The 25,561-nt window shown below is 37.3% G+C and overlaps 1 protein-coding gene across 22 annotated transcripts in view; it reads left to right on the forward strand.

The window, feature by feature from the left end:
- The window catches only part of NRXN3 (neurexin 3), a 1,010,752-nt gene extending 985,593 nt beyond the window's left edge, over window positions 1–25,159 (forward strand). For 11 of the 22 annotated variants that reach the window (XM_051620864.1, XM_051620870.1, XM_051620867.1 and 8 more), the window contains one exon: window positions 21,514–25,159. In XM_051620864.1, the coding sequence (XP_051476824.1) occupies window positions 21,514–22,439 (926 nt within the window). In that variant the 3' untranslated portion in view covers window positions 22,440–25,159. Of the gene's footprint in view, window positions 1–13,070; window positions 13,503–16,082; window positions 16,251–18,203; window positions 18,373–21,513 lie in introns of those variants that run through there. The other 11 variants (XM_051620872.1, XM_051620885.1, XM_051620883.1 and 8 more) reach the window with 7 other exon arrangements.
- The last annotated feature ends 402 nt before the right edge of the window (window positions 25,160–25,561 follow it).

Here is a 25,561-nt window from a genome sequence, read left to right on the forward strand (position 1 = left end):
CTTTGTATATGCATGTGCATGCATAATTGCTAATTACATTACCCAAATGGCTGAAAAAACTAGCAGCCTGATGGGGATGTTGAGTGCCTTCAGTTTTCACTGGGATTAATGAAAGTAGAAAGTATTTAGTGGTTTGTAGGATTAAGGCTGAGTCTGTATAGTTTTATGTGAAAAATAAAATAATAAAAAAAATACTGTACAGAATTAGCTAGATCTTAAATCGCAGTCTGTAAAAAAAATAATCCATATGATTTATGGGTATAGTTTAACATGGAGGGGAAGCTTTAGCCAAATAATTTAAAAGCTCAGCTGTAGAGTACAACAGTTTGTATTTAGAAGTGGCGTATCTTCTGGTTTTTTTGCTGTATTTCATTACTTTATTCTATGTGGTTTGAATACATGATAAATACCTGTTGATTGTCTGAAATCAGGCAGCTTCTGATTTATACTTACTTTTTGAGCCCAGTTGTCGCATCTGCACTCTGCACTTTAGTTTGCTCAAAGAGAGCAGAAATGAACCCTCCTTTTGCTTAGAAAATATGTACTGTCTTTAAAGTAAGTCATTACAACTTTCATTTGTATTTCTGCACTTGACAGTGTTTTGCATCTTCTTGGTCTTATCTGACAGAATACCCAGCCCTATATGTCAAGTACCATGTTGGACCAGAAATGTGCTGTTAGTACATTGTTTATCTCAGACTTTAAAATGTTTTGCAGATATTAAGAAGAAGCTTTTCAGGCCTTTAGTAAGAGGGATTAATACTTTTGTCTCCACTTTATAAATACTGTAATCAGAGAGGTGAGAAGGACTAACAAGCATCTGTTCAGAGAAACATGGAGAACATTTGAGATGCATGAAGAAGAGGATTTGTGGGGCACCCAAGAGTTGCAGAGGTGAGAGGAGGAAAAATGACTGCTGAGGTTTAAAGGATTTCAATAATAAAGGGGAAGAAATATTTCTAAATAAAATTATGCTTTCAGTATGAAAATCTGTATTTGTTAAAGCAAAAGGAACAGTTTCACCCAAAGCGATGAATGCTATAGATGAGCAAACTAATAGTCTTTCCCCATCCTCCCTGATACATGTGTTTGCTTTTAGAGTCCAGTCCACTGGCTTTAATGGTTCTGTATCCTATTGGTCCAATAAGCAGCCAAGACAAACTCCTGAAAATGTGAGGCATTCACATACTCAAGAGCAAGGTACCTGAGATTATTAGAAGCTGAGGAGAGTGTTCTTTGCATGTACCTGCGTAACATGTAGTAGAAAACAAATAACAGTTGATAATTTGGCTTCTGGCATACTTCCATTTTTATGGGTAATGCCATGGAAGACTGTGAAAAGAAGCTACTTCGCATTGAACACTTAAATTTACCATTAAAGTCTAGCAGGCATTGTTTAGGCACTGGGAATAACAGGCAAATCTATCTGGTTCTCCAGCATAACGTTGGTCCATGAGCCCATCCATGTTTAATGTCTTTCTGCAAAAGGCAAACGAAGGACCCAGACAGGCTCAGGAATTTATAATGAGTCTTTTGAAGGTGAATTTTTTCTTCCAACTTCAAAAAAGTTCTGTTCATTAATACTCTAATAAGCCAGTAAATCTCAGGGCACTAAGGTTAGAATTTGAACACCTTTTAATTCATTCACAAAGTTCAAAGCTTCAGGTTTTGCCAATTGCAGAATTACCGAAATAATGTGTTTGTTATTTTAACATAATATTTCGAGTTCCATCCCTGTTTTGATTGTCCTTAAGACCATCAATTAGAATAAGAATATAAATAGGAATAATTAATTCATCAGGAAAAACAAACAAACAGAACAAAACAAACAAACAAAAAAACCACACACACAAAAAAACACCTGCATGAGAGAATTTTGTGGCTCATGCAGATAAAGGAAATTAGAGTCTATGAGAAAGTAATAGACTTTCCTATTAAAACCTAACCATATAATGTCTTACTTCATAGTGGAGGAAAGCTTAATATGATAAGATCATTTTAGCTTCTTTTAATTAACTTTCCATCCTATTAGACTTGATCCTGTGAATTACTAAACCATGAAGCTCAGACATGATGGCTAATAGCTATGCAAAGTCATCTTTTTACTTGCTATGATAACAATAACCCTAAAATGTAAATGTAAGTATTTCTAGTAATACAGTTAGCAATCCTATGGAAAACATACTCAAGAGTATGGCTCTATATCTCTTCCACAGCAATCTGACCTGCCCTTGTCTATAAATATTAACTGGTGTTTTTTTTAAAGAACGCCACATGTTGGAGGTTAGTGATTCAACACCTCTAGAAAAGAAAACAAACATTTGTGATAGTAGAATATACGTTATCTTATCCTAGTGTGACGATAAGGGAGAAAGGATGCCAAGACCACCTAGCTTATCAATGATGTAAGCAGAATTAATCAGTAGCAGAAGTCAGTCAACCAGAATTTTTGTTCATAAATTCCTTAAAATCTGAATGGACCTGATGAATTCTGGTGTTCACCTCCTCAGCTTTATTCCTGGACACGCTGTCTTTACCTGTTCTTCTGAAATTCACTTCACCTCCAAATGACTCATTATAAACACTTGAGCCTGTCTGGGTCCTTCTAATGTCCTTTTGCAAAAGAACATTAAACATGGACAGGCTCATGGCCCAACTTTATGCTGGAGAACTGGCAGATTTGCCTGTTAACCTCTGTGCCTAAACAGTATCATCATCATGATCAACATTATTAAAGTAGGTTAAGTTTTGGAATGTTCCTCTTCTAATCCAATCTGTTATGAAAAAAGAGCAAATACCCTTCCCAGCCACTTTCTTGCTATAATGCAACCTCTGATAAACAGCTTAAAGCTCTGCTTCTGAATCACAGTAGAGTTTATTCCAGTCATTCACTCTGTTGAAAAACAGGATTCAAACTTGCCTGCAGCAGTCTTTCACCACTGTAATCCTGAACTTTCAAAAAGAAATCTGCAAAAAACAGCCTCCTCTCTTTTTGCTTCTGCACTTCCCGGCTAGTATTAAACTTGCCATAAAAACAAACAAACAAACAAACATGAAGTCCTGCCAAAAATCCATCCCAAAATGCCTGAATCTCATCACTGTCCCCTCTTGTCTATTCCAAATGATAGACAGAACTAGCTCACATGTTGAAAGCTCTTATACAAAGAGCTCCCCTGCAGTGCTTCAGAGCTAGATAGTTCATACATTAGTTGACTCTGTTGTATTTCTGATGCAGTTACAAGTGCTGCCTAGTAGGAGAATTGCCTTCAAAGCACAGATTAATAGTCATTGCCATTCTGTCTCTAAACACCTCTGCTTGAGGTCTCAAGAGGATTCTGGTGCATTTAAACATTAGTACAATCAAAAGGAAAGAGCATCTAACATCCTCTGAACTGATGCAGAAGAACAACACACAACATACTGCTCAAAAGGGCGGCATTCTGTCTTTTCACTTTCAGAGGAAGAGTTGTAGCTGTATTTATTTATGTTTACTCAATATAAGGATTTCTACCTAGGACTTTCTACCTCTTCCCAGTGGCAATTTTGTAGAACCTATCTGCAGTCTACTTGGTTGTGACCTCATCAGGAACTGTCTCTTACGTAACATTCTTCCTCTACAGGTAACCAAGTATTAATTAATCCTTAGCTCACCCAGCTTCAGCTCATTTTCCTGATGGGGAACTTGGTCTAGCCTTTTCAGCATGACTGTGAGGCAACCCTTGAACGAATTCTGAGGAATGTTTTTACTCATTTTTTTGCCTGAGAAGAAGACTGAAAGGCTTTCTCTCAATTCAGGAGTCCCAAAGACTATTTGTAGTTTGAGGAAAATTACAGATCAAAAACTTCTATTAGCTCCTATCTAATTTTAACTGCAGCGGCTGGTACTGAGGTATTTTTCTTTGTATTCTTCAGGGGCTTGTCCAGCCTAGTTAATTCCCCAGTAGCATTTTGCACTAAGATTCAGCTTCTGCTATGGGAACTACCTTTTTTGCTTGTTTGTTTATCCCAGTTTTGATATGAAAATAACATTATTCCAAGTTAATCCACAGCAGAAGGAACATACTTTACCATTCAAAACATAAAAAAGAGTAATATTATGAGCAGGACTATACTGCTGGATGAACCGTAATTTGGAAGATGTGCTTATGAGTCCCCCGATTTATCGTAGTTCTTCTACTTGAGTTTAAATAGGTCACTTCAATTCCTAACTCCTACACCCTAATTACCCTAGGAATAGATGTAAAATTGCTCAGACTCAATAAAGAGAACATACAGATACTTATTGTGCCCTTTTCATTAGTGTTGATTAATGAAAGAAATAAGTTTAGATGTGAAGGCATAGGTAAATGGATCTTGTTCAAAGCCTTCTGAAGTAAGCTTTTTCCCAAACAGAACACTGTAAATGCTCCTCACCATACATTTTACCAAGGACTGACATGCTGAACGGGCATGCTGTTTTTTCTCAGTTATTGCAATAATTGGCTTGATATAGCTTCCAAGGAAATTGTGTCTTGGTTTCAGTTAGACTTCATCATCATGTCTGTATAATCCAACTTGTCCTCATTCATTAACACCTGCTTTCTTTTAAAGCTTGTCAAACTAATATCCTTAGTCCACTGTGTATGTACACTATTAAAGGTCCTTGTTAAATCATAGAATCATAGAATCATAGAATCTTAGGGGTTGGAAGGGACCTCAAAGATCATCTAGTCCAACCCCCCCTGCTAGAGCAGGGTCACCTAGAGCACATCACACAAGAACGCATCCAGGTGGGTTTTGAATGACTCCAGTGAAGGAGACTCCACAACCTCCCTGGGCAGCCTGTTCCAGTGCTCTGTCACTCTCACAGTAAAAAAATTTTTTCGCATATTCACCTTGAACCTCCTATGCTCCAATTTCCACCCATTACCCCTTGTCCTATCACTGGTCATCACTGAGAAAAGCCTAACTCCATCTCCCTGACACTCACCCTTTACGTATTTGTAAACATTAATGAGGTCACCCCTCAGTCTCCTTTTCTCCAAGCTAAAGAGACCCAGCTCCCTCAGCCTCTCCTCATAAGGGAGATGTTCTACTCCCTTAATCATCTTTGTAGCTCTGCGCTGGACTCTTTCCAGCAGTTCCCTGTCCTTCTTGAACTGAGGGGCCCAGAACTGGACACAATACTCCAGATGCAGCCTCACCAATGCAGAATAAAGAGGTAGGAGAACCTCCCTTGACCTACTAACCACACCCTTTCTAATGCACCCCAGGATGCCGTTGGCCTTCTTGGCCACAAGGGCACATTGCTGGCTCATGGTCATCCTCCTGTCTACCAGGACCCCCAGGTCCCTTTCTCCTACACTGCTCTCCAGCAGGTCAGCCCCCAACCTGTACTGGTGCATGGTGTTTTTCTTCCCCAAATGCAGAACTCTACACTTCCCCTTGTTGAACTTCATCATGTTTCTCCCCGCCCAACTCTCCAGCCTGTCTAAGTCCCTCTGAATGGCAGCACAGCCTTCTGGTGTGTCAGCCACTCCTCCCAGCTTAGTGTCATCAGCAAACTTGCTGAGGGTACATTCTATACCCTCATCCAGGTCGTTGATGAAGATGTTGAACAACACCGGTCCCAGTACCGACCCCTGAGGGACTCCACTGGTCACACACCTCCAACCAGATTCTGCCCCATTGTCTCTAGTAGTACTGTTTCCCATGTATCCTCAATAATAAGATGCAGCTGCTTCATCAAAGACTTATATAGTGAAACGCTTTAGATCTTGAATGTCTTCCAGAGATAAGTAATGTCTGGGATGATCCTAGATTATTCAGCCATCCAAGAAGTGGAACAATATTTTCTTTGACTGGTTTTGCACTGTTTTATTTGGAGCAGAAGATAAAAAACACAGCAGCTATCTCTGGATACAAGCTGCAAATACAGGTTCTTCCCAGCACTGATTTATGTCTGTAAAAAGAGGAGGAAATACTAAAAGAAGAGCAGTTATTGAGGGCAGAACTAGCATCACTACTTTGCCATCTTGTCAAGACAAACAGTAAAGCTACTGTGCATTGAATCCTCTTCTAACAAATCAAGGGAGGAAGCTCTGTCTACTGAGTCACTTGCAGCTGAACTAGCTACAGACTTTGAGAATGTAATGTACTTATGATAGCTGAGAGATTAATTAAATTACTTTGTAGGATCTTTCAGCAGAAATGGCAAATGTGGCCTAGCATCCAAGTGATTAAAAATACTGTACTGGAAATGGGTACTGTCTGCTTCTCAGATTCACTAGAATTGAATTCTTCTTAAATAATCCAATAGGAAAATATATGTATGAGTAATTACATATGAATGGAGGAGATCACAGGAATAACTGTTATGCATCAGTTACCTTGGCTGCACAACTCCCACAAAGGAGTTGTGGAGTCTAGAGCAAGGTTAGGTACAAAACAATATTCATGAAGTATCCAGATCTTCATGTGATTATGATTTAGCTGCACCTAACAGAGTATTTGCATACAAAGCAAGCAGGTACTATTTCCATCAAGTATCTCAGTATGGAATACCCTCCTTATGTAGAGACACATTTCATGTGTCTTTTATGGTTTGTACATTCAAGTCAGTCCTGAGTCTAAGCATTTCCTCAGTTCTGCACTTTTCTCATGTAATTATCCCCAGTAAGTTTTCTAAGACATAAATTTCATATACAGAGGTGCCTAGTGATCCCTCAGACAGCATATTTGAGAGTTGCCTTGATGTGTTTCTTGTGTTGATTCTGAAAAAGTAATATTAAATTGTATGACTGTACAAGGCTTTTTGGGATACAACTACCAAGAAAGACTTTGGTAGTCATGGAGTATTCAATAGCATTCAGACAAACTGATGACATGTATTTTTTTACCTGGCTGCTTCATAGCTGTATACACTGAAGAACACAGTAGACACTGAAATACCTTTGCTGATCTGTGTTTGCAGATAAGCAAAAACTTATGTACATTTTGGTATACCATAAATATGCAGGAAGCATTTGCTGCATAGGTTTAGAACAAAGACAGTAAACCATTCCGGCTCCCACTCAAGTCATTGGAGGGAGTTCTCTGCTGTGTTTATCAGCATGACAATCTCATTTGTGGTTGCAAAATCCCTCAGGATTCAGAAAGACTTGTTCCCATGTGAATGATTTTAAGGATTAAATAAGTTTAACTTTACATAAAAAACTTTAGCTAGGCTGACTGCAAATGTCATTCTTCAGTCTTTCTAAAAACATATCAGGTATTTCCCCGAGGAGAAAGAGACAGTTGAGTAGAGATGCATGGGAAGAATGCTTTCAGGCCAGTGATATTGGATGGGCTGTTTAGCACCGAAAGCATCAAAATGCTCTTTGTTTTGGAGGAATGTGAAAACATAATAAGCTTCTAGCAAACACCTCAAAAAATACTTTGCTTCAGAGAATCATGGCTGTTTATCCCAATGATTTCCTTAGTTCTGATAGCTGGAAGTATACTTTCATATTTGATAGTTTTCTACCTCATTGCTATAAAGAAGCACCATTAATTGACCCTTAAACACAAAACCAAACAGAGTGGCATGTGGGACCTTGTCAGTGATGCACATGTAGGCATTCTTAGTATAGCTGAGCTTTTTTTATTTCTGAGCGTCAGATGTGCCCATAGGCTTAGAATGAGAGATCTTTTTGCCAGAACAAACAGCTGGTGCAAGGGAAGTGATATAACTAATTTGTCTTCTTAGGCTCTTCATATGTCTGTGTGTTTTGTAGTGAAGCAACTAATCAAAGACTCTTATGGTTTAAATTACGGTGTATAACTGATGGGAATCACAGGAACAGATTTTTTCTGAATTCGGGGTAGGGATGAGGGGTTACCTTGAAAATTAGTATTTTACTCCTATTAATCTATAAGCTATTTGTTATTTGTGGTCAACTAAGTATTCATTTGGCTGGATGTCTGAAGCATGCTAGTCTGAGAAAGGTTAAAATCATGCAAAAATGAACAGTTTTTATTAGGAGCTACGACAAGCAGGAAGGACTGTCTAGGAATACCAAGTTTCCCAGATTCCTGCCAGAATCCTCCACCTGCCTTCTCTTTTTTGCAAATTTATCAACAGTCTCTCCCCTCTTCAGCTTATTTTCTGCCATTTTTCCCATATGCCTGAATTGTGGACAATCAGAGAAACCATGCTGCATCTATAACTTGTTGAAAGGTTTGTTGATGGTCTAGCATTTCTAGTATTTTTATTAGGAAGACAGAAATTCACTAACTTTTAAACAGCTATATAGTTTGTGTAACCAGTTTTTAGGGTGTGTTTGTGTATGTATTTATTTTATGGTGAAATCAATGGAAATTGAGATGATTCTTCTCTTCCTTGGTGTACAGACATATGCCTGAAGTGGAGAATTTTGTAGAGCTTTTTTTTTTTCCCCCCCTTATCTATTTAATGTATATTTCTGCTACCACAATATTTTAGCCAGAGGAGAGAAACTTCTGCTGACACATCTTGAAGCTAAAAGCGGATGCATAGCTAACAGTACCTTTTTCTCTATTTTGTAGGTAAATTTTTTACAGAAAAAAATGACCACTTTCTATTTCACTGGAAATTCTCCATTTGTTTATTTTCACTGATATTTTGATAGTTAGCTGCTTAGAAGCATATGTCAGTATCCTTGCCCAACGCATATAGCTTTAAACAACTGTGAAAGGTGCTGCCTGATATATAAAGTAAACTTTAAAAAGTAACAGCAGTTTAGGAGCCCAGATTATTCAGTGATGAAATGCATGTCCCTTTTAACACCTTGAGTCCCATTCTAATTAGGTAAAAGTGCAAATAAATAAATAAATCCTTGTTTTGCAATTATGGCACATAAAAATACAAGAAGAAAAATAACCTGAATATGGAGGGATGCCAGCAGGGAAACCTAGATAATTCAAGTACATCAACAGTATAGCTGTTCAGAAGAACTAGTTCAGAAGAAGCAGCCCATATGACTGGTTAACAGTGAGACGTAATGATAGAGTTGTCTTGCAGTGCACAGAACTCAAACAATGTGGGGTTCAGTGTGACGGGGAGAGAAAAACTGTCAGCTTGATGGAGCCCAAGCAGTAGAGTGGTAGAAAACAAAGTTCCAGAGATTAGCATGAACATGGGGACAGTAATACACCCCTAGATTCTAATTTACTATCTATCATCTTGCTCTCTAATATGCATTACTTTCAGCAGAAGCATTTTTAAATTCAAATTGAAAACAAAAATAATGAGAAAATACAGCTTTATAATTAAAGCTGCTGAACAAGGGGCTTTTTGTATAAATGGCTCCTTGTTAAAATGTTGATTTTTTCATTTGAAAAAGTTGGCTGTCTTGGTTCACTACTTCAAACAAGAAACTTGTAAGCCTTGATAATACAGATGCCTCTATTCCCAGTCCTTTGTTCTGCTTTAGGTTTTTGAAAATAAAAAAGGCTGCAATGCTTATACTTTTAAATCTTTGTTTTTCTAGGGAATAATTTGCTAAATGTTAAGTAATAAAATATTGTCTGTGTAGCTTCATGTGGAAACATTTAGGATCCAATTTTCAAATTAGGACATTTAGTTTTGACTATTAACAGCTCGATTTTTTGGAAGACTGGAAAACATTTTCCTAGCCTCAGCAGAAATTACTGAACCCAGATTTTCCAAAGAACTCTGCTTCTGTTCAAGCATCCCTGTATTGACCAAAAAAAAAATGCTTAGCACCCTTCAAATCCTCTTGTTAGCCTACCATCAAGATTTCCTTTACAAGATCTTGTCATCTCTGTAAGTGTCTCTGGCTCCAGTTGTGGTTCTTCAGATCTTCTGATCTTTCAGGCAGTAAAAGGCTTTTCCAGACCCTCCTGCAATGAGTTAGGCATTTATCATCAAACAGGGCAGAAGTATTTGCTGGAGTGGCCTTACATAGACTGCACAGTTGGCAGCCAGACCCATGCCTTACAGTCTGTTTTGCATCAAAGAGACAGCATTCAATTCTAATGTGCTGAAGGGGGATATTTCACTACTCTGAAAATCCAGCTGCAAGTCATGACAAATACTGATTAAAATTCAAAGCTTAAATGCCTCTTTGTGAAACTCCCTAAGTACAATTAAACCAGAAACTCATAATCCTGGTAGGGAGTGGTGTCCAGGGACACTAGCCTTGAAACTTGACCAAATAAAAATCTCCACTGAGGTCTGTGAATGCCTCCCTTCTGTTATTTTTATTTTTTTTTTCCTATTCCTAGTCAATCTTTTCTGATCCACAAATGAATCCCCAAAATTTCCTATGTAGACCAAAGTTTTGCTTCCTGTAATCTGCATGTTCTGTCCCTGAGATCACCCTGACCAGGTTTCGTCTTCTTTGGCTGGAGCTCTTCCCTTACTAATGTGTTTTCCAAAGGGATGTAGGAGATAGGTCCAGTGCAGTCTTCAGCAAAGGCACAGTACATTCCAGCTACAGATACGCTATGCCGGTTGTGCACTGAGCAAAAACTCATCACTTCTGAAGTAGGAGTTAAGAGTTTTTTCATAGAAGTCCTCTTACAACTGGACGCTTTTCAGTAATGCATTAAACTTATCTGGGCTATTTAATTTTTGTTAGTTTTATGCCTATTTAACGTTCCCCAGAACTAATATTGATCTCTCAGTGGCTTTAGAGGTGCTACTGTTCCTCATATTAGTAAGTATCAAAACCATCCTACTTGTTCATTATCACGTTTATACAAAAGTACCCTCAGCCGCATCGACAGGGCCCAATTCTTCCCAGAAATTCAAGGTCAAGATAGCCAGCCACTTCCACTGATTGGTGGTAGTATGACCTTTATGATGGGCTGTTAAAAGATCTTGCCGGCATTCCTCATGGAGAGCTAATGTAAACACAGTACTTGTAGACTGCTTTTCTGATCTCTTCGAGAGGTTAATCATGGAGAGGATCCAATACTTTATATATCATATTTGCCCTCTCCTAAAACATCAGACAGAACAGTTTGTTTTGCTGGGGTCCTGAGTTCCTTCGTAGAAGGACTCTGATGTCAGGATTATGATCTTTATACAAGAAAAATACGGGCATCCTATGTGTAGCCTAGGGAATTCAGAGGAAGCCAAGGACCCCTCTAGGACATATAGCATTTGGCATCCAGTTTTAGTAAAGACTCAGATGGAACTGATTAGCAATATCTGCTTGAACTTTAAATCCTTTTGTAGCTTGGAGAAACTACTCTCAGTCTTAATGCTACCAGCGGCAGGTTTGCCTGTGCAAAATCATATGGCAAATACTGCTAACTGGTGGGCCCTCAGCAGTAAACATGGACAGACAGCACATCTGAAGAACTGCTCACCATTTCAAATAAATATTCGCTACAGCCATGGCCTTTTCCAGCTTAGCAGACTGTATTTGTAAGAAGTATTCCTTCAACTCTTGCTCTAGCTGATCAGCAATTTCAGGAATAAGCTCAGCCTGACTAAGCAGAAAAATAAATGCCACTGATTTTGTGAATGCCCTGGAGTGTTAGGGCCAGAGTAACGGCTGAGTGTTCCATCTAAATACAAGGTCATATTCAGGGTGAAAAGTGCATCCTAGCATAACTTATGATTTCTCCTCACCCCTTTCCCCTTCTGACCTCCCCCAGAAATGCAGAGAACCCAATGGAATGTGCTTTGCCCTTTCTGGAGAGGCATGGATGGTACACCTCTGCCCACCCCACCCTCTCCCTCTGCCCACCCCACCCTCTCCCTCTGCCCACCCACTTCCCCAACTCCTTGCTTGCTCTTCTGTTTTTCTACTTTCCCTAAATGCAACTTACTTTAAGCATGCATTATTATTAACATCCTACAGTAAAATTAAGCTATTTTATAACCCATTTGTCGATCTCAGCCAATTTCTTCTATCTTTATCTATGTCTATTTATGACGTACATCCAGACTGCACATCTTTTTTTTTTCTTTTCCTCTCCATGTTTATTTTAAAATAAGTGATTAAAAAAAAAAAAAGATCTATTAAAAAAAAAAGCAACACTGGAGGGTGGTGGGGGTTTTGGCCAACAACAGAAAATGAATTTAAATGGGAGGGGGAGGGAAGGGAATAAAATCCAATTCTTAAGAAAAAAAAAAAAATCCAAATGATGAAAGTGTCCCTGGACTGCTTTGTCTGTTCCTTTCAGTGTGTGCATCTGGTTCGTTTGAAAGTGTGTGGAATACTTTTTTCTTTAAAAATAAAATTTTAAAACCCCACAATTGTTCTTATCTCCCCTCTTCCTGGGAACAAAGTGCTCTTTTTCATTTTTGCTTTTTTTTTTAGTATATCTCTTCATAGTTATCTTTTGATGTATTTCTTTTCAATGGTTGAATTTCTATCTTAGATTCGGTTTGTTCCAATCTAATAATGAAAAACAAACAAACAAAACAAAAGAGTTATGAATTGTTTTCTGCAATTTTCCCCTCTATTTCCCTCTTTAAATAAGGAACTACTTCACTGGCAGAATCCCACAGCGGTATTTTTGAGATTCTTCAGAGAATCTGAATACAAAAGCAATCTAATTTGAGAGTGGGAAAGGGGTGTTCTAGCATGGTCATTACATTTGAAACAGTGGCTTGATGTGCTCAAGAAATGATTGTCTCAAATTATTGAGAATTCTGAATTAAATTCGATGGAATTCAGAAAAGATTATTCTGAGAAGAAAGAGGCTGTGGGTAGCTACAGATGAAGTTGTTCTACTTCCAGTGCATAAAACTAGCTTCCTTGTTTTTTTGTTTTACTCTCTGGCTATTATTATTATTATTATTATTATTATTATTATTATTATTATTATTATTATTATTATTATTATTAGTTTATGTATTTTTACTGCTACTTTTAGTAGGGACAAGTTTAAACTGTTTTCATAATTTGAGAACCTTTAATGGAAATGTAAATATTAATACTATAATTATTAATTTTTTGTAACTTGCATGTTGAAGAAGTTGCAGCTTAGGGTTTGTGAGATTGTCAATGTTAGAGTTCTGTTCTTTCTTTTTGTTGATGGGCATGAATATGCTCATTTGTTTTTGTATATTGCCCATCCCTTCCTTACAGCCAGAAGCTCTAATGCTGCTAGATCACTCCGTACCGCCCTTACATGGACATGGCAACTGACTTACACATTCACTCCCATCATCTTCATCTCCTGTGTAGTACACTCATAGATTTTTACACTCCCACTCCATCCACCCTAGGCATTTTTTCTTCCCATATATTCCCCTCCACCACCCCTTTCTTTAGCATTGTTAAAATTTTATGTGCAGTCATCCATTCCTTAAAACACACAAAAAATTATAGAAAAAAAGAAAATGTTTAAAAAAATATATATCAAATTGACCAAACAGGCAAAAAAGCAACAAACTTTGCTTTTCAGAAAACGTTATATATGTAGATATGCAAACAAGTAAAAGTCAATTCTACAAAATGTACAGAATTTTTCAAATGTAATATGCTAACAACTTTACAAAAGATTAAAAAATTACAACAAAAAAACAGCAGAAAAAAAAAGTTTGAATTTGTTAAGGTGCAAGATTTTTTTCTTTTCATGTTATGTGGTGTGGATGTATGTGTTGTTGCCTCCCTGTATCGCCCTTTGTTGTAAAACAATTATATTAAAAAAGAAGTAATACACGTTTTGCTAAAAAAGTTTTTAAGAAACAACGAAAAAAAGCAAGTTACAAGAATGTGGCAATGCTACTTGTCCAGGAGCATTCTTACACAACTTTCTTTTGTAAATTTTTCCTTTCATGCCAAAAAACATGCGGGCAATTTGTTGATGTAAGTTGACTGTTATGAAATCAATGTGGTATGCTTTCTAAATATTTTTATATTTTTTGGTGACTTTTTTTAAAAGATTTTTTTTATTATTTTCATATTTTTTTAAGTTCTCGTAGGTTTTAATTTTATTTTTTTTTCCGATAAAGTGAATGACTTGTTATGTTTTTTCTTTTTCTGATCTTGTTACTGTTGCAAATTTATTTTCTGGTATTTGTTTTAGGAAAAATGTATAAGTTCGTTTATTTCCTTTTTATTCAGTTTGTATTTGCCTTTATGTTATGTGCTCTTTGTATATTGTTGATTACCAGATTGTATCGGGCATACGAGGGGGTGAAGGAACCCGTGGTAGTTTGGTCCTGTTTTTTATTGGTCCCTGTCTATAGCTGTCTTTCCCCTTTCCCAGGATTAATCACCAGTACTGCTACTTTCTTTCATGCTACTTAGATTGTATATAGCCTGGTGGTGTAACCTTCATGTCAGGTAAAAACAGTGAGACGTCTTCAGTATTTTGGTAGCTCTTAGGGTCTTCTAACTGCAGCACTACATCATTCCTAATTTATTCCCATAAAGGGTTTTATTTCTATAAATTTTCTTCATTGCCGATTAGCTGCCTGATGTCCAGTCTAAATGATACTCTCAAGTGTACTCTTACCAGATAAATGCATCCATCATATTATGACTACTATCAGAATTCAGAAATGGTACATTTGGCAGATACTTTCCTGCTAAAAGTCATGTCCTGAACTAAAATTTCCTTGTTCAAAAGAGGTTTGGATTAATTTCCTTAAAAAACAGTGAGTTTTCAGTAAACGTAAGAAAAAAGCTGTACTTCCTTAGAAACACACATTTTCAGCATTCCTGCATAGCAATGCTGTGCTTAGTAGGTATTTTAGCTTTGACTAAGTCCCTTGAACAACTGATTCTGAAAACAGAAGAAAAAATTATGCTGAGTAGGAAGTTGTCACCAGTTAATCATAAGATTTTGAAACAGAATAGAATAGAATATTTTTTCAGTTGGAAAGGCTGTACAAAGATGAACTAGTCCAACCGCCTGACCACTTTAGGGCTGACCAAAAGATAAAAGCATATTTATAAGGGCATTGTGCAAATGCCTCTTAAACACTGAAAGCCTTAGAAGAGTGACAATTTCTCTAGAAAGCCTGGTCAAGTGTTTGACCACCCTCTTATTAAACAAATGCTTCCTAATGTCCAGTCTGAACGCCGCCTGGTGCAGCTCTGGACCATTCCTATGAATTCTATCGCTGGATACCATGTTGAAGAGATCAGCACCTCCAAATATTGATGGGAGATGGAAGAGGGCATGTTTCAATTATTTCAGAGCAGCTCAGTGTCTGGGCACTAAAGCACCTTGGTTTTTTTTTGTTGTTGTTTTTTTTGCCTGGAGTCACAATGCCCAGTCCTCTCTGGAAAGCATTAATTGTTTCACTGAAACTGTTTGTGTAAAGGTGACAAAAAATTTACAACAATGAAACACAGCCCACCATTAGCATGGAATTAATGACCTCTCAAACTCTATACCTGTTGCTCATGAACCGTGTAATAAGAAGCACTGCAATAATGCTGTCTTCTAATATAGTTTGGGCAGCTTAGGAAAGCTTTTCAACCAACTCCGGCAGAAGAAGTACAGTTTTATCAAATCACTTTGAGGATTATATGTTCTCTGAAAGGAAAAAGAGATATTTTAGGTTAAAAGTTGCAGTATTCCATTGTGAAATTGGTGCTTTTCTCTTTATTACTGAGTGTCAATTACAATTAAATCAGACTGCAATGAGTAGAAAATACTGAGAATGTTCATCTACTATGTTTTCTGCTAGCATCATGTTTCCTGTGAATCAGGGACTATGTTCTGAATAATATCCCTGGTGGACTCAAAGGAGAATTAACTAAAACACCATTAGACTGAAATTCATTAACTCAGTCATTTAATAAGGAATTGATGTGTTGATACAAAGGGAAAAAAAGGTAAGGAATTATTTTCTGTGGCAAGTATTTAATACTGAAAGAGGAATCAAACTTCAGAGGAACAGCATGAGAATAAAATGCAAATTACAGACTTGGGATGCAGAGTTTCAAGTACCTGCAGAAATTGATGAGTTGTGCAGCCTTTTTGGATGGCATTTATAAGCTCTTCAACCACAACTGGGGGGAAAAGAAAAAAAAGGGGGGGGGGGGGAGACAACGATGTTGTGTCCATAAGCTTTTTTATCATCACTGGGAGAAGATTAATAATTCAGACTTCATTTTTGTGTGCCTTTTGTCCTATATCAGTTTGATGCCTGAGACTCCAGTGAAGTAGTTGTGGCTCTGAAGATTCAAGCCAGCAGCTGCTACAATTTTCAGTTGTTTTTCCTCTTTTTTTCTTTTATTTTTTTTATGCCCTCTGCATTCATGACTCGCCCACAACATCCTCACAGTTCTTAAGGCTTCTATTAAATTTTTAACGCTCTGTCTTTTCCAATGGCAGAGGACTCTTACTGGAGATCAGCCCCAGAGGTATGAATTATATATCTATAAATACGCTCATAAAGCAAAAAGCAAGGCAGCTCCAAGGCTAAAGTAAACCTTTTATATCCCAAATGATCTTGGTAGTATAACAAAAAGCACAACTCCGTGAAAATAGTATGTGAGCTAGATATAAAGGCTAACTTTTAAGGAATATATGCACACTGTTTGCTTTGTGAAATTTGAAGGCCAGAGCACTGGGCTGCTCAATCTAAGGTTTCCAACATCGCAGATCCCAGTTCTCTCAGTGGTCCTTGCAGTTTCCTGTTCAGTGATTTTTTTGCATCTATACTGTTGATGGGCAAACTAATTTTGCATCTATATCACTGCAGAGGAAAGCATTTAATCTGTTTTCCTTTTGTTTAATTATTTCATGCTTGTCAACAGAAGCTTTTAAAAACTGTATTTCTGTTTGGGAAACATCCATTCCTTGCTTGAGAGAGAAAGCACAGAGTAGGAAAAAACAAATATGGAAAATCCTTGGGAAATCTTTGTATTGCTAAAGGAATTCTGAACTCACAGTATACCAGTGAACTCTCTTAACTGGTGCTTAACACCCAAGAAAAAGGGGGAAAGAAACCTCTCACTACCAGGAAACAGTCCATATTATCCACAAAAAGAATTTAAGACTCATATGAATATTGCTTTTGAAACCATGGTCTAAACTGGGTGGCAGCTTTGCCATTTTGTTTTAAGCAGAGAACAATTTGGAAATTAAAAGTGCAAGTTTTATTCAAGGCTGCATAGCATTAATTTTGTGATTGAAAAATGTTAGGCACTTCAGGTAGAAAATAAAAACATAAAACCTGTAACAAATAAATTTCTCTTCCAAAGTGTCATGTAAGATTTTCAAAGGCTTCTCTTTAGCTTTTTCTAGAGATTCAGATCTCTGAAACATTTGCCTACCACAGTAAGCCTTTCAGGACACAACTCCTGTGTAACATGTTCTTTACGACTGAGTGGCACTTTGTCTTTTAAATCTTTCAGAGCTTACCTTTAAACCAACTTGAGGCAAAAGGCACCACTTCTCCATCAAAAGACCACTGTCTCTGGGCAGCTTCCTGCTACCTCAGTTGTCATTTTGTAAAAGATACTTCCCCCTACAAGCCCACTTATCTGCCTGTCATCAGACTCCCCCTTGTGCCTGAAGTAGAAATGTAGTACCAGTAACAGAGTTGTTTGTAGGTATGATATGGAAGTTTACACTTACTCCCCTCCATAGGTGTTGATGATCAAGTTTCTCACACTTTCCTCAGAGCCTTTCAGAATTTACATTCTCTGTTATCCTGGAATAACACATTTCTTTTAGACTGAGTGGCATTTTTATCACACCATTTTAAAAGGTGTTTTAACTCCTCTATAAATCACATACCCCAAGAAGTATTCATTTTGCTTGCATTCTATTAGACCTACAGTCTCTAGCTTGCTGTGAGTTTTGCATAGATGCCTAACATACCCATAAAACAGAAGCCAGATTTGATACGGAGTGCTTTTTCTGAGTTACTTTCTACCACATAGCTTTTTTTTCAGACTCACAGCTTCTTCCATTACAGGCAAATCAATCAAAAATTCAAAGCATCATTACCACCCTCACAGCCATTTCCCTGCTACTCCCCAAAAGTATGTTGTCTTAACTAAATATAACAAACTCCTTGATGGAGAAGGGATTCCTAATGAAGGACCTAGAGCAGTCTCTTAATTTCTTTAGTATACAGGCAAACATTATGGATCGTTTGACATTTTGGAATAAAGGTAGAGATGAAATTAAATAATTGCATAAATCCAGCCTTCCTGATACAAAAGTTATTTCTCTTCTTACATATATTGTGAGATAAAAACTTTGTAAAACTCATTCCTGATTCTGTTCTATTGTCTTCCATCCAACAGACCTGCTGGAATAAAACAGCTCCAATCTTCATCACTTACATGAAACCCCACTTACCAATAGCAACTCTATCAACTTTTCTTAACATTTCAGGAAGACCATGACTATTTTATAGTTTCAGTAGTCTAGATCATTGGGTTAAGTCCTTCAGAGTGACAAAAACTTTATAAATTGTTTTAAGGCAAAGGTTACTGGGGCCAAAAAAAAGGTCTTCATATGAAATAAGTATTACTGATTCCTAATAGGACAAAAAGAATTTATCTTTGGAATAAAACTGCCCAAAATATTGCCCCAATGGGTGGCAGATCAACTGCCTACTGGTGCTGTGTACCAGAATAGCACATAGTAAGAACAAAGGAATTTTAAAGCTCTAGATGAGCAATTAAAAGCTGCCAAACTGATTTTTTCTAATTGAGTGTCACAGATGGCGAATGAAAATCACAGATTAATACTATATTTTAACAGCACTACACTGATCTTAAAAAAAAAAACCAACAGAACACCTTTAAAGGACCACTGCCTATCCCTAACTTTCTGGAACTTAAGTTCTTGAATTATGCAATTTGACGTAATGCGTATTTAAATGCTATTATTTTTGTTCATTTTTAAATCAGACTCACAGATGGTCCTTCCCTCTGAGGCACACTTCAAGTGTATCTTAGAATCACCTGCTAGCATAGATTATAGATGCCCTACTCTAGCTATGGATAGGGCTTCTGGGCATATATAAATCATATTACATGCTCCAGTTTCTACGTAGCAGAGAATACAGCTCAGATGTACAAGCACAAATTGCTGTGTAGTCATTTGGCAGTCAACACCTTCTGCTTTTTCTGTAATGTTTTTAATGCATGTATTTTGAAGAGATTTGCATTATTTTACATGTGGTACTTTTTTCTTCTTCCTGTATCCAGTAACTGAAGTGGCATGAGCATGCTGAGGAAGCTCAGGAAACTAAACATTTAAATTGGCCCTTTGCATCTTAGCTTAAAACTAACTTTGCATGCAAGAACCACATTTATTATTTTGGCCTAATTCCTACCCTAGTACATCTGAGATAAATCTGACTGCTTCAATAGATTAAACTTTGTCACCACTTAGTTTCTTATTAAGGATAAGAATAAGCCATGTTGCTACTTCAGCTATACAGACTTAATCAAATTGTTAAGTACCTTTTTCACTCTATTGCTATCTTTAGTATGTAATTTGTTCAAATATATTGCTCTCCAAGTATATTTAGAGGATATTATGATTTTAGACCATATTCTTTGTAGAACTTGCATGGACATTACTGGCAGTATTGAATGGGAAACACGTGCATATAATATATGGTGCAGATAGGGGACAGCAGAATTTTAACCCTGATGCTGTTTAGCATTGTAAAAATGCAAAACAGTTCATTAATAGTTATTAATACATAAGCAAAAGCTAGAATCATTTAATTAGAAGACAAAATTCCTTTTGCATATCTTTCCCTAAACAATGTTGAGTATAAATAAAAATTTCCCAGCATTAGAAATATTTCCTACTGCATTGCACCCCTTCCAACAGATCTTGACAACTACTGATGGAGTCCGATGAAAGCTTCAGTTCATATTTAAAGCAGCTAGCTTAAGTGGCTAGCCAAAGAAAAATTACCCAAGGGAAAATTTATACACAAATTTTCAAAAGCAATATGGCTCACCCTAAAAATAGGTTGGTGAGCTGATATCAGCAGAAAACTGTACAATCTGAGTTAATTTAAAAAATTAATTTTGCCTCCAGATCAGAGTAAACAATGTTAATGATACATATGCTCAAAAACATAAGTACAATCATGTTACAATATATAGACAAAATAAGACCTAACCCTAAAAGTAAAAATATTGCTGCTCAGAAACCAAATCTTGGCAAGGATGCACTGATTCTTCTTGTCTCAGTTGCAGCTTATACTGTGCTAAAGTACAAATAGTTGTAGCTATAGCTTCATTGTTCTACTTCAAGAGTAAACCAGAAGCCCACCTCATTTTTAATCTTCTGTAGGCAGGTAATTATGCTAGGACAAAGTAGCACCGATCAGTTATCTGCATATCAAGAAACAGCAGTAGATGTAAATCATATAATCATTGACTTGTTTTAGTTGGAAAAGACCTTTACAATCATCAAGTCCAACTGTTAATGTATAGCACGCTGCCAAGTTCACCACTAAACCATGTCCCTAAGCACCACATCTACGTATCTTTTAACTATCTCCATATATGGTGACTCCACCATTTTTCTGGGCAGTCTGTTCTAGTGCCTGACAACCCTTTCAGTGAATAAATTTTTCCTAATATCAAATCTAAACTTCCCCTGGCACAACTGGAGACCATTTCCTCTTGTCCTGTTGCTTGTTACCTGGGAGAAGAGACCAACACCCACCTCCCTACAACCTCCACTTCTGCAGTGCAGTGCTGGGCTCAAGCACTTATTTGAGTTATTAGAGCCCTTATTCACGTATATCATCAATCACAATACATTCTATCTTAATTTTCAATCAAGAATTTCAAGAAGAACTGAAGATCAGGATGGTAAAGCATGAGTAGCCCCAAAAAATGCAAAGAAAGGAATATCCCTAGTGTCAAGCAGAATGGTGAAGAAAGATTAAAAATTTATGAACAAGCATTGAGTAGAGCTCTGTACCTTCATGGAACCCTGTAAGTACTTGGTTCTTATTCTATCCCTTACTTTCATGAACTTTTCCACAATTTAAAAACCAGGCGACAAGTGAAAAAAAAAGATGAATGGGAAAGGCCATAGAGAAAGGCCTTAGAAACTGCTATGGAAGGCAAGCAGATTTGGATGGTAGAGAAGAAATACAAGTGAAATACTTAAATGAAAAGACTCAGAGGAGGAAAAACTAACAAGATGAGTGGTAAAATCCATCTAGGAGAACATTGTTCTATGTAAGTCAAAATGATCAATTTAAACAGTCTTGTAACCAAATGCTTAAGAAACATCACTACCAAAAATTGATGTTCACAGAGTCACTTGAGAGTATCTTCAAAACCAGAAAGCTTCGGGTCCCAAAATATTCAGTGTTTCACAGTATGTGCCTAACACAGGCTAGAAGAGGATAGAAATGAAACATGCAGTTAACCAATGTCAAAGGAGGGTGGAAGGGAAGAATGAAAGGCACCCCCAAGAAATTACATTGTTAGTGTAGTTAGAGGGAGAAATCTGATCCCCGACGCTTTTTCATAATGCCCAAATCCTCTACCGCCCTTGTTAAGTGAATTGAAAATGTGTCATTAAAATGTACTAATTTTCTTTTTTTTCTCTTTTCCATGCCAGGAGGTGAATTAGTTATCCCTCTACTTGTAGAAGACCCTTTAGATATCCCTCCTATTGCTACTCGTGCACCTTTCATTACACTTCCCCCTACCTTTCGCCCCCTCCTCACCATTATTGAGACCACCAAAGATTCCCTGTCCATGACCTCTGAGGCGGGGTTACCTTGCTTGTCGGACCAAGGCAGCGATGGTTGTGATGATGATGGCTTGGTGATATCTGGGTATGGCTCAGGGGAAACCTTTGACTCTAACCTACCCCCTACTGATGATGAAGATTTTTACACCACCTTCTCCTTGGTAACAGATAAGAGTCTTTCCACTTCAATCTTCGAAGGTGGCTACAAAGCACACGCACCCAAGTGGGAATCCAAGGACTTTAGACCTAACAAAGTCTCCGAAACTGGTAGGACTACTACCACGTCTTTGTCCCCTGAGCTGATCCGCTCCACAGCTTCGTCCTCGACTGGGATGGTGCCCAAATTGCCAGCCGGCAAAATGAATAACCGTGAGCTCAAACCCCAGCCTGACATAGTCTTGCTTCCGTTGCCCACTGCCTATGAGCTAGACAGCACAAAGCTGAAGAGCCCGCTAATCACTTCCCCCATGTTCCGTAATGTGCCCACAGCAAACCCCACGGAGCCAGGAATCAGACGGGTTCCGGGGGCCTCAGAGGTGGTCCGAGAGTCGAGCAGCACAACGGGGATGGTCGTCGGCATTGTGGCTGCTGCCGCCCTCTGCATCCTCATCCTCCTGTATGCCATGTACAAGTACAGGAACAGGGACGAGGGGTCCTATCAGGTGGACGAGACACGGAACTACATCAGCAACTCAGCCCAGAGCAACGGCACACTCGTGAAGGAGAAGCAGCAGAGCTCAAAGAGCGGCCACAAGAAACAGAAAAACAAGGACAAAGAGTATTATGTGTAAAAAAGAATAATTATTTATATATAAATATATAAATACTTAATGAGATTTAACTGAAATACCAGAAACGTTGCAGCAAACAAGATTGGGAGATACCGTTTGTGGGAAAAAGTATTAGGAAAAAACAAAAATTCAGCAGTGACTGTTAATGTCTCAGTCATCACTTGGAGTCAGCAAACTCTGCCCTAATGTATTATAAAGCACACTTGGCGTTCTGGAGATGGCACGCACAGCTCTGCCCTGTTAGTGAACTTGGACGTCTCCAAATCTCCTCCTCCGCTGAACTTTCTGCAAAGGTAGAAGACTTCATGGCTTACTTGTTTCATATCTCCAAGTGAGTCTTTAACAATGTTCGTGATCCCTGACTGTATCGATAATTTTTCAGTTTACTTATTATTTAAAAAAAAAAAAAAAAAAAAAAAGAAGGAAAAAGAAAACAAAAATGCAAAGATTATTAAACAACAATAATTGAACAAACTGATCTGGCCACGTCCAGCACACATATACTTTTTCGAGATTGGAGGAGGGGAATAAATGATTTTGGAGATTGTTGGCTTTTTGGTTTGGTTTGGTTTCTTGGGTTGATTTTTGTTTGTGGTTTGTTTTTTTTTGTTACTTTTGGGTTTGGGAGGGAAGGGTGGAGAGGAATGGTGTGGGGGGTGAACCCAGACATGAGTTGAGAAGAAATCTCAGAAAAAAAAAAAAATAATAAAAATCCATAATAAATAAGGAGAGACTATTGCCATATATGAACTCAAAAGCTACCCATGGTGTTTACTCTGCATATCTGGTTGTGTTGTCTCTAGAATCTGTCGTCCTGCAGTAAGTTGCTTGCTAACAACACAGTGGAAGTGTCTGATGGGTGGTGCTGAAGAAAATCGTAATGGAAAGCTGGTTCCCTTGGATCTGGCTCCAGTATTTGCAATTGAACTGAAGAATAGATGGGTTTGGGTCTGTTCTGATCAGTCATTGGCTTTATTTGAGAATATCATTTGTTATGTATTAGGACAGATATACAATTGTTAAAGGGATTTGAAAATTCAGAAAAGAATGCTTGAAAAATTATTAGCCATTCTGAGCTGAATATACCATGCAAAAATAAAAGAGCCGTCCATGGGTTCTAGTTCTGTGACTGATTGCAATGCATGCAAAAAAAAAAATAATCAGTTTAATAAAGAGATCAGAAAGACACCACTGGAGTTCAACTTGTGACAAGACCCATAAATGTCAAAAAAGCTACACACTTGTAAAAGAACGCAAAATACGTAAGTTTTTTTGACCAAAAAAAAAAAAAGTGTTTCTCATATGTAATATTTTAATTTTGTAGCTTGACATTTCAGATCATCTCTGTCTTTCCATTTGCTCTATTCTCCCATTTCCTTCTCTTTTATATAAAAGAAAATAAATAAAGCTGCTGTGACACACAAAAATAATAAATAAAAAGGAAATTAATAATATTATATATATATACACACAGATATATTTATCATGGTATGTTTGATGGGATGACTGGAACAGAAGTTCTGTTATGGTCTTAAAATACAATGAGAATGTTCTTGAAGAACAAAGTAAAATGAAACAGACAATGAAAGCAAACCTTAAAATGTGAAGAGAGTGTGTGTTTTAGCTTTGTCACAGTTACCTGTGTCAAAAAAAAAAAAATAATTTGAAATTTTGTTTACATATTTTACTGCTATTTTTTTTGCTAGTATAATTTCTGTATGGATACCCTGATGGTGTAGATACTGTTTTATGGTTAAATTGGGAATGTCTTCTCTTTTTATTTAACTTATTTAATTTGGTTGTTTGCTTTCTACATTTTCCCAGTTATTATGAAAAGGATTATCTTACTGTACAGAACAATAGCCAGGTGGTTTAACGGCCATGTCTACAATGTGCAAAAAACCAAATGAGGAAGAGAGATACAGAGAGACAGAGAGGAAAACAACCAATAACAAGATGGATTGAGAATTCTGGATTATCAGAAATGTACCATTTTTCTGTATACAGATGAAAACTAATCAGCTGTTTAGGTTTAGAAATCTACTCTTGCTGGTGTTTATAAGTCGCATGAATATTTGACTTTGAAGAAGTGTCATCAAATACACACACACACATGGGAACTTAAATTGAAAAAAAAACCCCAGGCTTCTCAAACACTTAGAGAAGCTGCATTCATGTTAACAAATATTTTCAGTGCGTGTATGTGTGTGTGTGTGTGGTGCGTGTGCGTGCGAGGTTGAGCTTTTTTTTTCCTTTTTTATTTTTTATACTAAAAATTTTAAAAAAAGACAGGTTTTAAAAAGGTATGAAAGCACGATTTTAGATGACTTAACTGGCCGAAACTATATAAAGTTGATTATATCTTGATGTCTGTAAAAGATTGCTGTTCTTGGAGTCTTGGAGTCTTGTGAAATGATTTCCTGCTTTGTTTCTTTCTTTCATTTTTGCTTTCCTTTTTAAGTTAAGGGAAAAAGATTTACATTTTCCTTTTTTTTGTGTAAGTTTCTATTGGACAGTTTTTGGGAACATGTGCATTTCTGTATGTGGGCTTCTACCATATCCCTGTTGCTTTATGGACAACCTTAAGAACTTTTATTTAAGTTATTGTGATGTTACTGCTTTTTTTCCTCTTTCTTTTTCTTCTTCCTTTTTAATTATTTTTCTTTTCTTATTTGCATTTTGTTTAAAGATATGCTTAGCAATAAAATGTTCTTCCCAAAGCCGTGGATGTTGCTGGGTTTTTATTTCTGAAAGACTTAAGGGAAATTCTAGACCTTTAAAGGTGAAAACTAGTCTGTGAAGCAAGTATCCCCCATCAAATGGAAGTGTCTAACCACCAGATTACAGAATCATGTTCATATTTGCATTCTTCATTAGTCAAATGAATCATGATTTTTTTCTTTTGCAGGAACATAAATACAACTCAAGCATGGGGTCTACCTCACAGCACTCCCAACCCCTTGTCCCCCACCACCACCTCAGTGGGTAAGAGAGTAGTTCTCTGCAATAGGGTTTCAGTGACCTCAGATAAAGACAGACCTACATCTGACAATGCTTTTACCACTAGCCTTTTGTATAAAAGAGGTTATTGTTTTGCTTCTTTCAAAACACAGCCATTTTAC

Source organism: Apus apus, chromosome 5, assembly GCF_020740795.1.
Source record: "Apus apus isolate bApuApu2 chromosome 5, bApuApu2.pri.cur, whole genome shotgun sequence".
NCBI lineage: Eukaryota > Metazoa > Chordata > Aves > Apodiformes > Apodidae > Apus > Apus apus.